The 18636-nt window shown below is 40.2% G+C and overlaps 1 protein-coding gene across 1 annotated transcript; it reads left to right on the top strand.

Moving 5' to 3' along the window:
• The first annotated feature begins 1246 nt into the window (after window positions 1–1246).
• LOC136714665 (interferon-induced protein 44) lies at window positions 1247–17457 on the top strand. The gene is made up of 8 exons (XM_066692262.1): window positions 1247–1318; window positions 1717–1778; window positions 2621–2660; window positions 11827–12022; window positions 12850–13002; window positions 13170–13332; window positions 14305–14405; window positions 15817–17457. The coding sequence occupies exons 2-8, from the start codon at window positions 1724–1726 to the stop codon at window positions 15988–15990; spliced, it is 882 nt and encodes a 293-aa protein (XP_066548359.1). The 5' UTR covers window positions 1247–1318; window positions 1717–1723; the 3' UTR covers window positions 15991–17457.
• Window positions 17458–18636: the final 1179 nt, after the last annotated feature.

The raw sequence follows: 18636 nt of genomic DNA on the forward strand, positions 1-18636 counted from the left end.
TTGGTGTGAGTCAAACAAAAACTGGATTTCTGGTGCAGTTTGTGTTTCCTTTTATATAAACATGTATAAATAACGAATACCTGAGTTTTGTGTCATTCAGTTAAGATTTATACTTTGCCGTCTCTATAGTATTATCTCTTTCAAGCAACCCTGTCAGACCAGGCAACCTGTAGCTGGTTCTACATATAATTAGAGGAAATCAGTTCATTTCTTGTAAACAACTACAGATTGAAACTGAAAGAAAAAACTTTCAATAAAAAAATAACAAATTGCATGTATTATGTACCACAGTGGAGAAATCATGTAGCTGAAAATTTAAATCATAATACATATTTTCTGCTATATGATATATCCACTTTGGTACATAATACATTTAATTTGTTATTCTTTAATTAATCCATATCTTCTGTTAACTCATCATTCAGTTACAATTTATCAAAGGTATGAACACAGGAGTAAGCATCCCTCCCGTCCACCAAGACACAAAGGATATGAGTTTATGATGATGTTTACTACATACATATCCAGAAATACATCAATTTTAAAATAAAGAAAATTGATCTTAGGGACTTTGTGTAACTGGAAGAATTCAAGACTTCGTAAGCCTAGGAGCCTGGCCCTGCCACAGGCTGGGGTCAAGGAACACACCTCTGTGTGAGGAGCAAAGTGACATTTTGCACAATACAGTGTGTAGAGGGTTTCCCTATGAATGAAAGCAGGGGGACAGATGGGCAAGACCTGTCTTTCATAGAGAAAACACTTTCTACAGAAGAGCATTGCTGCTATAGAGGGGAAAAACAGATGCTTCCAGAAAATAAAAATCCCTTCAACAAGATGAAAAGCCAAGGGCAGGTTTAACGGAGATGCCTTTCATGCAGCCGACCATGTGATTATATTCACATTTTATTTATATATTTTTTTAGAATGAATGAGTTTTCTTTAGGCTTACTCTATTTTGTCTATGTTGTCAACAAAGCTGAACCGCAACTCCAGCCAATAACCAAACACAACCAACTCACTGCCAGTATTGTGCCAGTGGATCAGAGGTACTGAGCCACTCTCAGCAGCAGCAAGAAAACAGAAATACAACACTGACACAGGGAACTATGTATCTGTTTCCATTAAAAGTGAAACAAAAACCACGTATCACAGTCCTGCCCCCCTTCTCTTTCTCCTCAGCATTATCAGACACAATTTTCAATAAGTTTCATTTTTACAAGTCACTGTCTGATTGGACCTCAGTGCTCCTCTGTGAAGATATAAGTTCACCTGATTCACCTATCTGCAGCATCCACAGCAGCTCAAGAACATAAAACTGGTAAGTCAGTTACATGAATTACTAATATTTATTTGCTTTCTAACCAGAATTATAAATTACTTTTCAAACTCTGTTACACTTTGATTGTTTAAGAACAGTGTCTTTTATGAGTTGTGAAATGTTAAAATTCTGTTACGTTTTAAAGCAGCTTTTTAAATTATGTTGCAAATTATAGCTTGTATATTTTTAAGTTTTTATGTTGTTTAATTAGAGATCAAATATTCAAATACTCCACATTTGCAGGAGTAGAAAATCAAATTATTTGAAATTTCCACAGGTTTGTGTAATAAATATTTTTTAAAATATATAAATATCCTAATCATTTAGAGAATATTATATTTTGTAGATAAATTGATTCATGTGAAATATGTCTGTATCTAAATATGATCTTATTTCAGAACAGAGATGGGTAATGAAGAATCTAAAAAACCTGCCTCCCTACAACCCCCACCCCCCCAAGGTAAGATCCTGCACTGAACTGAGTTTTGATAACCTATACCAAACTGTCCCTCTCCCTGCATCTCTCCCTAGATATATAATATACTGATACACATTAAAAAAAATAAAAAAACTTTAAATGTACATTCCACCTACTCATAATATATATATATATATAGAGAGAGAGAGAGAGAGAGAGAGAGAGAAATTACAGAAACTGATAAAAAATACATAAACGCATGCGTTGAACATTGGAACAATTAAACAAAATCAATTACTAAACTGGAATGTTATAGAGATGTTAAACCGGCTGAGACTGATTGCCTGGCCATTGACACTGAGCTGACAGGACAGAGAGGCTGAGCGCTGGGGAGAGACGCGGTGCTGCTGTCCTGCTCGGTGCGGGTGTGGGGTGTATGGGTTGCTGACAGTGTTTTTTTCTGGTGTAAGGGCGGGTGGAGCGGGTGGGTTGCTGACATGGTTTTGCGCAGTTACTTGTTCATTCTTGAATTATTTTGTTGTATTATTGTATTATTTAAGCCCCCCCCTAAAAGTACGTTGTAAAGACGCTCCTGGGTCCAGACCGTCACTGGACAGAACAGGACTATAGGGACTTAAAACTGCCATCGTGTGAGAAGCGCAGGCACAATGTGCGCATACTGTGATCCTAAAATGCCTAGAACACGTCTGAATTGCAATGCAGACACCATTACTTTAATAAGAATTAAATCCCCTTCAATAATACAAACACAAATCAAGTCTGATGGTGTCGTGCAAGATGAAGTGAACTGTAAAAAGTTCAGTAATACAAGCCACAAAGGCACAGTGAAATCTCTTTCACACGTCTATCATTTGTGTTTTCAGAATTGAACACCCCGTGGAGGGGGATTTCCTGGACACAAAGGTAAGTAGCCTGCATTGCGGCCACAGAATGCATTGAGAGTATAATACACTGAATGTATTTAGTGATCTGCCTTTGCCAAAAGAGAGAGATAAAGCAACTACATTTCTAATTCAATGTTGAAAATTGAAATATGGAGATATTTAACACATAAAACCACTGTGGACATGAGAAATAATCTGAAGTTGATTGTAAAGTGTTTTTGTTTTAAACACATTAGTGAATATGAGGGTATTCTTCAACTACAAGCATTTTGACCAAAACATAATGATTAAAAATCAAAGTGGTTCAAAATAGAATATATCCATTAAAATGTGTAGCTGCATTTATTACAAAAAGGATGCTTTGAACAGCAGTGACTTATTCATTTTAGAATTTATAAATTGTAAGCCATTTTCATGAAGTCCATGTGAAAAAAATATATTGTTTTAAACATGTCTCTCTCTCTCTCTATATATATATATATATATACACTCACCTAAAGGATTATTAGGAACACCTGTTCAATTTCTCATTAATGCAATTATCTAACCAACCAATCACATGGCAGTTGCTTCAATGCATTTAGGGGTGTGGTCCTGGTCAAGACAATCTCCTGAACTCCAAACTGAATGTCTGAATGGGAAAGAAAGGTGATTTAAGCAATTTTGAGCGTGGCATGGTTGTTGGTGCCAGACGGGCCGGTCTGAGTATTTCACAATCTGCTCAGTTACTGGGATTTTCACGCACAACCATTTCTAGGGTTTACAAAGAATGGTGTGAAAAGGGAAAAACATCCAGTATGCGGCAGTCCTGTGGGCGAAAATGCCTTGTTGATGCTAGAGGTCAGAGGAGAATGGGCCGACTGATTCAAGCTGATAGAAGAGCAACTTTGACCGAAATAACCACTTGTTACAACCGAGGTATGCAGCAAAGCATTTGTGAAGCCACAACACATACAACCTTGAGGCGGATGGCCTACAACAGCAGAAGACCCCACCGGGTACCACTCTTCTCCACTACAAATAGGAAAAAGAGGCTACAATTTGCACAAGCTCACCAAAATTGGACAGTTGAAGACTGGAAAAATGTTGCCTGGTCTGATGAGTCTCGATTTCTGTTGAGACATTCAGATGGTAGAGTCAGAATTTGGCGTAAACAGAATGAGAACATGGATCCATCATGCCTTGTTACCACTGTGCAGGCTGGTGGTGGTGGTGTAATGGTGTGGGGGATGTTTTCTTGGCACACTTTAGGCCCCTTAGTGCCAATTGGGCATCGTTTAAATGCCACGGCCTACCTGAGCATTGTTTCTGACCATGTCCATCCCTTTATGACCACCATGTACCCATCCTCTGATGGCTACTTCCAGCAGGATAATGCACCATGTCACACAGGTCGAATCATTTCAAATTGGTTTCTTGAACATGACAATGAGTTCACTGTACTAAACTGGCCCCCACAGTCACCAGATCTCAACCCAATAGAGCATCTTTGGGATGTGGTGGAACGGGAGCTTCGTGCCCTGGATGTGCATTCCACAAATCTCCATCAACTGCAAGATGCTATCCTATCAATATGGGCCAACATTTCTAAAGAATGCTTTCAGCACCTTGTTGAATCAATGCCACGTAGAATTAAGGCAGTTCTGAAGGCGAAAGGGGGTCAAACACAGTATTAGTATGGTGTTCCTAATAATCCTTTAGGTGAGTGTATATATATATATATATAGAGAGAGAGAGAGAGAGAGAGAGAGAGACATTGCTTTAAAACAATATCTTGTTTAAATTAAATAAGGGACTTTTTATATTTTTGTTTAAAGATTTTTATTATTATTATTATTGATAGCCATTTACATTATTTAAACATATATATTTACATAATTATATTATATTTATATAATTACATTTTACTTTTTTTTTTTAAATGTTACCTTAATATTTACCTGCTGTTCTTTAGCATGGATTATGATATATAAGGTACTTTAGAAGCATGAATAAGTAAATTATAAAATAAATAGTGACTGTCGGGCCAATGATTGACGTGGTAAAGACGCAGTCGTTTGGGTTTTATACTTTGTACATGTTAGTTGTATTATTTTCACACCATGATGTTAATGGGTGTTTGTGATGGATCTAGGATTTCAGGCCTAGTACATAATACTGTACCAAGTATCTCTTGGTAAACTTTAATTTGAGCGAAGTATAAAATATATGTTTTAATTTTAATACCTTTACAAGTTACAATGTGATTGGTAATCAGTGTTTGAATTGGGATGGAATTTATGGGGGGTCCCTCAATCCTGTGAGGAGGGATGAGAAGACTATGGGAATAAGTACGTTAATAAATGTCTTATTATCTCTCTTTAAAATAACAACCATTACAATGAAAACCATACATAAACAAAACAACCTGTGTTGTTGTTTTAATGTTCCTAGATCTCACAGTGATAAAATAAGGAAGATATGCTTTAGGCGACAATAACAAAAAAAAAAGTTGGTAAAACATTTCTTTGCAGAGCGCAGACAGACGACATGCAACGGCTGACATTAAATTAAAGATTAGTGTCTGTCTAAGAATTATTTTCTCTTCAGTCATATTGAATATGGAATAATTTCATTCAGAGATGCGAGTTACAGTGACTGAAGTGTCACAATCCTGAATCAGAGAAGACTCTGACGTTCACACTTGTGAAAACTCCACCAAAAAAACCCCAACAGAAAAACAAAATCAAAAAGTATTAAAGTGTTCATATGCATAGTTTCCGAGGTCAGGAACCACTAAACTAAAGGCCGTATTGATTCTTATAACTGTAATTGTCAGTCTTTACCACTTTTTAAATAGTCGTTTGAATGTTCCCTTCTGTCCTGTAGCCATTAGTTCCATGTGTGTCTAATTCAGTGTCCTCTTACAAACACAAACACACAGCTCGTTTCTGTGCATCTTCACACACCACGACTGGACTCAATGAAACCGGCTCACTGAAGACAGATACAATGTGAAGAAAAGGTGAACACTTCTGTTTTCACTTCTGACAAATTCAAATACATTCGCTACATAATTCATTACTCAACTGGCTATATTGTCATTTGCACTTCAAACCATTCCGCGACACAGACAATTAGAAGCCTATCATTGACATTTTTAAAAATGTTATTTTGAAAACAACCACAGTTAATGTGTCACACACACAACCCGGTACAATTACATATTCTACGTTTCAGTAAAACCCTGCTGTGGTGTTTAGAACGTCACTGAAGAGAACAAAAACAATGGATTCTAGAACACTGATGACAATGGAAGAAGCCGACATGCGTCTTGTTTCATGGCATTCATTTAGTCAAAAATTAATATTTTTCATCAATGAAATATCGGGATCCCCAAGTTAAAAGTTTTCTCTCTTATGGGGGGGTCCCTTACCTATTATGGGGGGTCCCGGACCACCCTCAATTCGAACAGTGTTGGTAATGACACATAATAAACATAACCCTGTGATTACAAATATTTACATTACAGGAAGAATATTTACACCTCGGTGCTGAAACGCACTGGTAGCCAAGAGAATGAGCTTTCAAACGATGTGCGCATTGCAGGAACACAGTGTCACTTCTGTGCACAGGAGCTGCTCGTAACGCTGCCAAATAATTCTTAAGAGGGTGTAGTAACACACAGAGGCGATTCTAGGGTATGGGGGGATGGAGTTTTCTCCCGTGAGAGAGGGGGGAAGGTGCGGAATTTTCTCCCCTGAGGGGATTTTTCCCATTTTTCCCAACCTTGAGGCGGATGGGCTACAACAGCAGAAGACCCCACCGGGTACCACTCATCTCCACTACAAATAGGAAAAAGAGGCTACAATTTGCACAAGCTCACCAAAATTGGACAGTTGAAGACTGGAAAAATGTTGCCTGGTCTGATGAGTCTCGATTTCTGTTGAGACATTCAGATGGTAGAGTCAGAATTTGGCGTAAACAGAATGAGAACATGGATCCATCATGCCTTGTTACCACTGTGCAGGCTGGTGGTGGTGGTGTAATGGTGTGGGGGATGTTTTCTTGGCACACTTTAGGCCCCTTAGTGCCAACTGGGCATCGTTTAAATGCCACGGCCTACCTGAGCATTGTTTCTGACCATGTCCATCTCTTTATGACCACCATGTACCCATCCTCTGATGGCTACTTCCAGCAGGATAATGCACCATGTCACAAAGGTCGAATCATTTCAAATTGGTTTCTTGAACATGACAATGAGTTCACTGTACTAAACTGGCCCCCACAGTCACCAGATCTCAACCCAATAGAGCATCTTTGGGATGTGGTGGAACGGGAGCTTCGTGCCCTGGATGTGCATCCCACAAATCTCCATCAACTGCAAGATGTTATCCTATCAATATGGGCCAACATTTGTAAAGAATGCTTTCAGCACCTTGTTGAATCAATGCCATGTAGAATTAAGGCAGTTCTGAAGGCGAAAGGGGGTCAAACACCGTATTAGTATGGTGTTCCTAATAATCTAATAACACACTACGCTGTGAAGGACTGAAATCCTGCAGTGCCCGCAAGGTCCCCCTGCTCAAGAAAGCACATGTACAGGCCCGTCTGAAGTTTGCCAATGAACATCTGAATGATTCAGAGGAGAACTGGGTGAAAGTGTTGTGGTCAGATGAGACCAAAATCGAGCTCTTTGGCATCAACTCAACTCGCCGTGTTTGGAGGAGGAGGAATGACCCCAAGAACACCATCCCCACCGTCAAACATGGAGGTGGAAACATTATGCTTTGGGGGTGTTTTTCTGCTAAGGGGACAGGACAACTGCACCGCATCAAAGGGACGATGGACGGGGCCATGTACCGTCAAATCTTGGGTGAGAACCTCCTTCCCTCAGCCAGGGCATTGAAAATGGGTCGTGGATGGGTATTCCAGCATGACAATGACCCAAAACACACAGCCAAGGCAACAAAGGAGTGGCTCAAGAAGAAGCACATTAAGGTCCTGCAGTGGCCTAGCCAGTCTCCAGACCTTAATCCCATAGAAAATCTGTGGAGGAGCTGAAGGTTCGAGTTGCCAAACGTCAGCCTCGAAACCTAAATGACTTGGAGAGGATCTGCAAAGAGGAGTGGGACAAAATCCCTCCTGAGATGTGTGCAAACCTGGTGGCCAACTACAAGAAACGTCTGACCTCTGTGATTGCCAACAAGGGTTTTGCCACCAAGTACTAAGTCGAAGGGGTCAAATACTTATTTCCCTCATTAACATGCAAATCAATTTATAACATTTTTGAAATGCATTTCTCTGGATTTTTTGTTGTTATTCTGTCTCTCACTGTTAAAATACACCTACCATTAAAATTATAGACTGATCATTTCTTTGTCAGTGGGCTGTGAATTTATAGTATCACCGTATCATGAATCCTGGAATCTTGTAGAACTCAATTTCTGTAATAATTGGACGCAGACACCATATGATATCACACAAATCGTTAAACAAAAAAAAAGGTTATAAACACATTGACTACAATACTGGTTAGTAAGACGAAGGTGAGTCTCTCATTAGTATTATTAGTCAGACATTAAATAACTACGCAGGTTAGTATTTATGTCAGGTAACTTCTCGTTATACACTCACCTAAAGGATTATTAGGAACACCTGTTCAATTTCTCATTAATGCAATTATCTAACCAACCAATCACATGGCAGTTGCTTCAATGCATTTAGGGGTGTGGTCCTGGTCAAGACAATCTCCTGAACTCCAAACTGAATGTCTGAATGGGAAAGAAAGGTGATTTAAGCAATTTTGAGCGTGGCATGGTTGTTGGTGCCAGACGGGCCGGTCTGAGTATTTCACAATCTGCTCAGTTACTGGGATTTTCACGCACAACCATTTCTAGGGTTTACAAAGAATGGTGTGAAAAGGGAAAAACATCCAGTATGCGGCAGTCCTGTGGGCGAAAATGCCTTGTTGATGCTAGAGGTCAGAGGAGAATGGGCCGACTGATTCAAGCTGATAGAAGAGCAAATTTGACTGAAATAACCACTCGTTACAACCGAGGTATGCAGCAAAGCATTTGTGAAGCCACAACACGTACAACCTTGAGGCGGATGGCCTACAACAACAGAAGACCCCACCGGGTACCACTCATCTCCACTACAAATAGGAAAAAGAGGCTACAATTTGCACAAGCTCACCAAAATTGGACAGTTGAAGACTGGAAAAATGTTGCCTGGTCTGATGAGTCTCGATTTCTGTTGAGACATTCAGATGGTAGAGTCAGAATTTGGCGTAAACAGAATGAGAACATGGATCCATCATGCCTTGTTACCACTGTGCAGGCTGGTGGTGGTGGTGTAATGGTGTGGGGGATGTTTTCTTGGCACACTTTAGGCCTCTTAGTGCCAATTAGGCATCGTTTAAATGCCACGGCCTACCTGAGCATTGTTTCTGACCATGTCCATCCCTTTATGACCACCATGTACCCATCCTCTGATGGCTACTTCCAGCAGGATAATGCACCATGTCACAAAGGTCGAATCATTTCAAATTGGTTTCTTGAACATGACAATGAGTTCACTGTACTAAACTGGCCCCCACAGTCACCAGATCTCAACCCAATAGAGCATCTTTGGGATGTGGTGGAACGGGAGCTTCGTGCCCTGGATGTGCATCCCACAAATCTCCATCAACTGCAAGATGCTATCCTATCAATATGGGCCAACATTTCTAAAGAATGCTTTCAGCACCTTGTTGAATCAATGCCACGTAGAATTAAGGCAGTTCTGAAGGCGAAAGGGGGTCAAACACAGTATTAGTATGGTGTTCCTAATAATCCTTTAGGTGAGTGTATAACTATTAGCCTAAACTATATTTCATAAAAACAAGCAGCTCTGTTTATTATTATTATTATTATTATTATTATTATTTTTGTCATTTAGCTGACACTCTTATCCAGGGCGACTTACATTTGTACCCATTTATACAGCTGGGCATTTTACTGGAGCGATCTAAGTGAAGCACCTGCTCAAGGGTACAACAGCACTGTCTCACCCAGCTGCTGTGATGAACATCACAGGGAGAGTTGACACGCAGGGGTTTAACTGTGAAGTGATGATGCGATACTGGTTCATTTTCCACAACACATCCACATTTTCCTTTCGTTGCATTATAGTTTCAATAAAATATGTTTTCACCTCCAGTGGTGTAGTTGTTGAATAAAAAGGAGTGGGTGCTGTACGCAGCTTTTATATGAATTGTTACGTTAATAATTGGGCTTTATTACTTATTCTCATTATATTATTTCATACAAATACACCACGCAAGGAAATGTTTTAAATACATTTATTAATAATTTGAAATATTTAGAATCGAGAAGCATGAGGTTGACAGAGTGGCGTGTTCCACCCGGCTCCACTACAGCCCTGTGTCAGAGGCGGAGTTTTAAAGTGCTGGTCAGAGGTCGGAGAGTCATATATATATATATGACATTATTATTAAAAATTCCTTTGGGAGTTGAAGAATCATTGATACAGTGAGGGAAAAAGTATTTGATCCCCTGCTGATTTTGTACGTTTGCCCACTGACAAAGAAATGATCCGTCTATAATTTTAATGGTAGGTGTATTTTAACAGTGAGAGACAGAATAACAACAAAAAATCCAGAAAAACGCATTTCAAAAAAGTTATAAATTGATTTGCATGTTAATGAGGGAAATAAGTATTTGACCCCTTCGACTTAGTACTTGGTGGCAAAACCCTTGTTGGCAATCACAGAGGTCAGACGTTTCTTGTAGTTGGCCACCAGGTTTGCACACATCTCAGGAGGGATTTTGTCCCACTCCTCTTTGCAGATCCTCTCCAAGTCATTAAGGTTTCGAGGCTGACGTTTGGCAACTCGAACCTTCAGCTCCCTCCACAGATTTTCTATGGGATTAAGGTCTGGAGACTGGCTAGGCCACTCCAGGACCTTAATGTGCTTCTTCTTGAGCCACTCCTTTGTTGCCTTGGCTGTGTGTTTTGGGTCATTGTCATGCTGGAATACCCATCCACGACCCATTTTCAATGCCCTGGCTGAGGGAAGGAGGTTCTCACCCAAGATTTGACGGTACATGGCCCCGTCCATCGTCCCTTTGATGCGGTGCAGTTGTCCTGTCCCCTTAGCAGAAAAACACCCCCAAAGCATAATGTTTCCACCTCCATGTTTGATGGTGGGGATGGTGTTCTTGGGGTCATTCCTCCTCCTCCAAACACGGCGAGTTGAGTTGATGCCAAAGAGTTCGATTTTGGTCTCGTCTGACCACAACACTTTCACCCAGTTCTCCTCTGAATCATTCAGATGTTCATTGGCAAACTTCAGACGGGCCTGTACATGTGCTTTCTTGAGCAGGCGGACCTTGCGGGCGCTGCAGGATTTCAGTCCTTCACGGCGTAGTGTGTTACCAATTGTTTTCTTGGAGACTATGGTCCCAGCTGCCTTGAGATCATTAACAAGATCCTCCCGTGTAGTTCTGGGCTGATTCCTCACCGTTCTCATGATCATTGAAACTCCACGAGGTGAGATCTTGCATGGAGCCCCAGACCGAGGGAGACTGACAGTTATTTTGTGTTTCTTTAATTTGCGAATAATCGCACCAACTGTTGTCACCTTCTCACCAAGCTGCTTGGCGATGGTCTTGTAGCCCATTCCAGCCTTGTGTAGGTCTACAATCTTGTCCCTGACATCCTTGGACAGCTCTTTGGTCTTGGCCATGGTGGAGAGTTTGGAATCTGATTGATTGATTGCTTCTGTGGACAGGTGTCTTTTATACAGGTAACGAGCTGAGATTAGGAGAGTCCCTTTAAGAGAGTTTCAGCTCATTTCCTGTATAAAAGACACCTGGGAGCCAGAAATCTTGCTGATTGATAGGGGATCAAATACTTATTTCCCTCATTAACATGCAAATCAATTTATAACTTTTTTGAAATGTGTTTTTCTGGATTTTTTTGTTGTTATTCTGTCTCTCACTGTTAAAATACACCCACCATTAAAATTATAGACTGATCATTTCTTTGTCAGTGGGCAAACGTACAAAATCAGCAGGGGATCAAATACTTTTTTCCCCCACTGTACATGTTCTAATGTCACAGATGGCATCCCTGTGCTGTATTTTGCTTGGTTGTGTCCAGAGCTTTGCTAACCTTTGTAAGGCTTGTCGTGTCTACAGGGAGAAAGAGAGGCTGATGATGGAAATCAGGAATTTAAAGCCACCAGGGGAGGAATGGTCAGAATTCAGGATCCTGATGCTCGGGCAGATCAGCTCTGGGAAGTCCAGTTTCCTCAACACAGTTGGATCCATCTTCCAGGATCGTTTGGTATCCCGGGCAATAGTTGGTGTGGGCAGTACGAGTGTTACCAAGAAGGTTAGTAGGAATCTGAAGTACAAATAACTATTTTAATTCGAGTGAATGAACAATCCTGTACATTGGATTGATATATAAAGATGTGTTTAACATTAATTTGTGACACAGAGCACCAGAGTGCGATACAGCAAACGCTGCATAACTGTGACACAAATAAGGATATACAATGATTTTACTGACTGGGGTTTGGAGACGTTCTGCTCAGTTGACCCTTGACTTCATCCTGCTACCATGAAGACTGTTGTGCAGTAAAGGCTGGGTCTGAGTGCCAAACAGCTGCTGATTCTGAGCTCCGATGACTCAGTATGTGAACCACATCATCAGACCTCGTGACACAGTCATGGCAATGTTTCGATTGATTGGTGGGGATATATTGCCTATTATTAACTGAAAGCTCAGTGCTGTCTTCAGGGAGTAAAGTGTTTCAGTTTCCTGGGTATTTGTTCTTCTGAAGAGCTCTGATCTCCCAGTGCAGAAGTCTTAAAGTGTCTTTAACTGATCTAGTGCTGCTCAGCATGAAATACACTTGTATTTTTGACATTATTATTATTATTATTATTAGTAGTAGTAGTAGTAGTAGTAGTAGTAGTAGTAGTAGTAGTAGTAGTAGTAGTAGTATTATTATACAAAAGTTAATTGTAATTATATACCGATAGAACAACAATCCCAGCCTGAGTTTTGCTTTTTAATATGAGTTGAGTTGCGCTCCTTTGCTTTAAATGTCTGCCGATCAATGATGAAAACTTGATGAGACCAGTATTCTTTATATAGTATATATTATGCAATACAAACAACTGTGAAAACCCTGCTTATCTTTTGTCATCCAGTTTACTCCCTACCATTTGAGAGATAAAAAAACAGGATCGTATCTGCCTTTCGCTCTGTGTGACGTAATGGGCAAGGAGACCAGAGACGGGCAGGGGACACTTCCTGAGGACATCATCAGTGCAGCTAAAGGACACATGAAAGACGGATACGAGGTAAATCCAGCTGACATACTATAACCCTCCCACAGGCTTAGTTATTTTTTGACAAAGTGTTTTTTGTTGTTGTTGTTAATATCTTACACAAAATTGTAAGAATAAAAAAAAAGCAAAATATTCGCCAACATGAATGATTTATATTAATATTTCTCTCTCTCTGCAAGTTTAATCCTGCATCACCCCTGAAACATGACCCCAGTGAGAAACCCCCTGTGAAAGATCAGGCTCACTGCATCATCTACATTGTGGCAGCGGATCAATTAAGCCTCCTGTCAAATAATATTCTGGATAAGATGAAGAGAGTCCGCAATGAGCTCAATGATTTGGGTGAGGCAGTCCGGATGGAGACACCATTCTTGAAAACTTTGTTAAAACCTGTGCATTGTTCAGACTCAATCAATGCAGAAAATGCAAAGTAAACTGAAATTATTACCAGGAAAAAAAAAAAACTATTACTCTTGAGTTAACTGAGCTAATCTAGTTTACATTTATTTATATTCAAATATATGCACAAAACTTTAAATCTGCAAGCTCACATGACAATAAACAACAGTGTTTTATTCAAAGCTTTATATAAAGGTTTAGTGTCTTGCCAGTTCATCATATATTATATCTCTGTGTCATTTATGTTACAGGTGGTCATTGGTCATTGTCAACAGGAGAATGTACTTCAGAATTTAGTATTTTTAGAGTTTTATGATAAAAATTAGATTTATACAAGATGGCTCTCTATCTGTCATTTCATGTTAAACATGATTGTTCATCCTCATTACAATGTTTTCTGCCATTATTAACTTGTAACATAAATTGTAATGACTATTGCAATAGCCTTCAGTTTAGTTAAATATATTTTATATATAACAGGGTTAGGGTAAGTGCAGGTTAATCTGCTCAACATCAGAACTCAGATGGTGTTCATGAGGTATTGATGTTTAAATCCTATATTATTTATATATTAATTCAAGAGGAATCACAGTACCTTGCAAGGTGTTACAATTTTTTTTCTGACATTATTAACTTGGTAAGGACTATTTCAATAACCTTCAATTTAGTTAAATCATTGTTTTGATATTTTATTTTAGGTACAATAACTAAAAGTTAAGTTTGCTTGTCACTTTGCCAACAAAAAAATGAAAATCAGAGAGACCTATAGATGCATTTTGGAGAGCTGGAGGCCAGGTTTGGTGTGTAGTCCACAGTAACACACACATTTCAGAGTCAGACAGAGTGAGGACACCTGATTGTAGTGTATAAACCATGAGACGGCAGGGAAAACTGATTTTGCTCTCTTTGGCTCAGGTCTCCCTCAGGTGGTGCTGTTGACTAAGGTGGACGCAGCCTGTCCATTGGTCAAGGAAGATCTCTGCAAAGTGTACAAGAGCATTTACATCAAAAAACAGGTAGGCTTAGATGGAGGCTGCTGGAAATATGTGTCTCACTATCATCACAGCCCCCCTGCAAGCTCTTCATTGGCTGTATTTACATGCAGAGAATTTTGTCAATCTGAATGAATTTGATCCAATTGAAGACTCCCAAAGAACTGTTTACATGCACACTAACATGAGGCAATACCTTGGAGGTATTCATTTATATGTAATCGGAAATACATTTTTGGTATACACTCGTCAGTGGCTGATAGTATCTGTGTCAGATTATGACTTCCACTTGTAAGTTTATTGGTTAGTCCTTTGGTGACTATGAAGTCAAATTTGCAATCCACAGATTTTATGTTAACACTTTACAATAAGGTACCGGTATAACTCATAATATATGAATACTATAGGACAGGGGTGGCTAACCCTGGTCCTGGAGAACCGCAATCCTGCAGGATTTCCAGGTCTCTCTTAATTATCAATATATCTGAGTCTTACCTGCACTTACCCTAACCCTAACCCTAGAACCTAACCCTGTTATACATGTGATTAACATGAACTGAGATGAAGTGCATGACATATTCAGGTGTTCATATTTCAATTGCCTTATTTGTCCACATATTGTTTTGCAGAGCACACAAGGTTAGCTGCACTTCCTTACATGATTCTTTTCATTGTTGCTGGAGGGTAGCAGATGTGTGGTTGTTGAGAGTATCCCTATGCACTTTGTGCATGTTGTCCAGTACAGTGATTATGAAATCTGAATTTTCATTAAACCAGTCTTGATGTTTATGGCCCCTGTATCCTATGGAGTGTACTGCAGCTTTGTAGAGCACTGAGCTCACATGGGTATACTTCTGGTCCAATGGTTCTTCTGATCTCAGGAGAGGCTCCATCTCCCATAGCCTTTCTGCAAGAGAGTGGTGGTATCAATCCCTGGCCTCAGCTTTTTTGGGCCAGGCACTGTGCAGTCTCTTCTTATAGGACTTCTGCAAGCGCTGGGAGTTTGACCATCATACAATGATCAGTCCACTATCATTCCACACCTCATTCTGCACCCCTCATGCCTCATTCTATTTTGGTAGGGTATGTGCGTAAGCACTGAGAAGAGTAGCGTAGCGCAGTGCAGCACTATTTAGCCAGGGGGATATGGAGAGACATTAGCCTTTCGCTGATGCCTACAGGTGTTTCAGTAAGGCTGGGTAGGAGGCTGTTCTTGATTGCTAGAACCACAGTTGCTGATGTTGTCCACCAGACAGGAAACCCTTCCAGCAGAAGGTGTTGCCCTCTCCCTCCTCCCTCAGGGAACCTTCTTCCAGAAACCTGGTCTCACTCAAGGCAGCAATGTCCAGTGATATTTGCATGCTGTAGTGTTTGTGTGCTGTATCTCATGCTGGGACTGTGCTTCATAAACCCCTCCTCCACCCCTGTGTTTCAGATTGAGAAGTGCAGTCAGACACTTGGCATCCCAGTCAGCAACATCTTCCCAGTGAAGAACTACCACGAGGAAAGCAGCCTGAATGTCAACCTTGACATCCTCGTCCTCTCTGCCCTGCTGCAGATACTTCAGTTCGCCAGCGACCGCTTTGAGAATGTGCTGCAGAATTTATGATGAATTTTATTTAAAAGCAGTTTGTGGGAAAAGTAAAACCGGTTCTCGAAAACTCTCAGCACAGTGCTGTCTGTATATTAGTGCTGCATATTTTCCATAGTGATATAGTCTGCTTATTAATACCCATTTTGTTCTTTATATCTAAAGCAATAACCTCCAGCAAGACAAAACAAGCTCATCACTATTCAACACCAGACATCTCCTCTTAAAATCACATCAATGATCACCTTTTATCCTTCTGTGCCATTAGTTTAGTTTTCTTGTCTTTATGTGTTCCTTCAACATTCAATGTTTACTAAAAAGCTTCCATAAGTAGTTGAGGAAGATACAGCTGCGGAAATTGATCCCCCATAGAAATGGAAATTAATGAATATGTGAATGTGGCAAAAATGCCTCAGACACAAAAACTATAACGTTCTATTGGTTTAGTCAAACATACTCACACTTTTGTGTGCCTATTTGAGTGACAGAAGAATAATTAAAAAACAGACAGTAGCCTGAGGAGAAGGAAAAGGCTGTGCTGGATTGTAATTGGAGGGTGTTAGCTACAAAATGTATTTTTGTTTATTTGAATTGCACCATTTCTAGTATTTTCCTATTTAAGCACACCCCTGAACAGGTGTTAGACATCTAATTACAGTTCTAAAGGACAAAAACAACAATAAAAATACACAAACTAAATGTATGTCATGGTCCCCTAGCACTCCCCCTCGGTCCCCACTAGGGGCCGCCATTTCCCTGCCTTCTCTCTGCTCTCGTCACTCTGTCAATTAACATTCCGGTCACCCATGTGCTCTCCTGTTCTATCCCTCTGTTCCTATTCTCCCTGCACCTCCCTAGCCTGGTTCCTGCTCCCCTTTATAAACCCCTCACTGCCTTCAATCAGGGTGCAGTTTCGTCAGCGTTGCGTGCGATTCCCTCGACCCTCGACCCTCGCCCATCGCCCATGACCACAACCTCGTCTTCTCCCAGCCCGTGTTTGCCCTGCTTTGCTGGTACCTGACCATGCCTGTTCGACCATCCCTCGATCCAGCACTGCACTTGTGTTGGGGTAAAATTGCTTTCCAGTAAGATACTAGTTAAAACTTGCTCTTATAAGGGTTTCCTTGTTCTTATTAGGATTTCTCTGCTCAGACTTATCTGTGTGGCAGATTGTCCACATCAGTAGAAATGATCTTTCTTTAGTTAATGAACCAAAAATATATAATATATTCTTATCAGTATAGTGTGTGCTGTGTCCTTGGTACCAGTGCTTCCATGTCTGGATGAAGTATTGTTTCCCAAATTAGAAAGAAGACCTCATGAATTATTGCTTCCCGTGTCTCAGAACTGCCCCGGGACACATGTCAAGAAAATATCATCCAGGTTCGGGACGGCCCCGAACCTCCTTTGAAATATTGCTTGTAGATGTATAAAAGGCTGTGTGAAACTTTCAATAAACGAACAGACATTGTGTCAGTGACTTTACTTCCCGGGCCTGTCTCCTGTGTGTCTACACTGTTACTGGAAGCGCTCACTGGGGTGCCTGGTTCACTGGGACCCGCAGGGTTGCTTCAACTGAAACATTGTACCTTAACGAGCTCTCTTCAGATTCCAATCCAGAGACGTATGTGCTTGTATAAACAAGAATAGTGTTTGTGTTGAAGAGGCAAATGTGTTGGTGGGACATGATTATGTAATTGGACAATTGATGTAATTTAAAGATTATATTAAACAAAATAATTTTTCTAGACTGCTGGGGCTAACTCTACCACACAATCTATGTATCTATCTATCTATTGCTAAATCTATGTCTATATAACTATCTCTAAATCTATTTATTTGCCGATCGATTTAACAGCTGCTTGTTTCCTTGACTATGCCTTTCGCCTCAGCCCCTCTATACTATCCAGGGAGTCAGCTCACCCCTGACGTACCTGTACAGAAATCATTTACATTACAACCAGGGCAACCTACAAGCAGGATAAAACATTCGAAAAGATGGAAAAACAACCGCCAACCCACCAGCCACAGGAGACACTTATGAAACAGAAACAGAAAGTGTGTTTGTGTGCCAGACTGCAGTTAGCACCGCCGCGTACGTGTGGGGAAATGACTCACTGTTAATGACAAGAGGAAGCTGCAGATAATGATTAGAAGATAATGGCTCCTTAACAATGTGAAAATGGACCGAAAGTGAAAGCGTCTCCTCAATAGCATAACTGTACAAAATAACTTATCTTGAATGTAATATCTTTGAATTCAATACAATCTTGAATGTAAATGATTCTTTTAAACACAGTGCATGGGACAACATTTTAATTGAACATAGGCATAAGTGACACTATTTGGCAGTCAATATGGGACAGTCTATCATGTGTTTCACGGCTACACTACCTATGGAATTGGGCTTAAGGACATTTTAAATTTTCTTTGAGCAACTACCAAGTTACACATATATACCAAATACAAATATCCTCCTGAAACCACAAACAAAATTAATATAGTTAAGTAGAAAACTGCCAATGCAATGTTAAAACAATACCAATACACTTCCCAATCCTGGTCCTGGAGGACCCCCTACCCTGTTGGTTTTTGTTCCAAGTGAGCGCTCAATTATATAAAACAGTGAGGTTTCTGTGCAGATATGTCATGGGTGTATCATAC

This window comes from Amia ocellicauda, chromosome 19 (assembly GCF_036373705.1).
Source record: "Amia ocellicauda isolate fAmiCal2 chromosome 19, fAmiCal2.hap1, whole genome shotgun sequence".
Taxonomy (NCBI): Eukaryota; Metazoa; Chordata; class Actinopteri; order Amiiformes; family Amiidae; genus Amia; species Amia ocellicauda.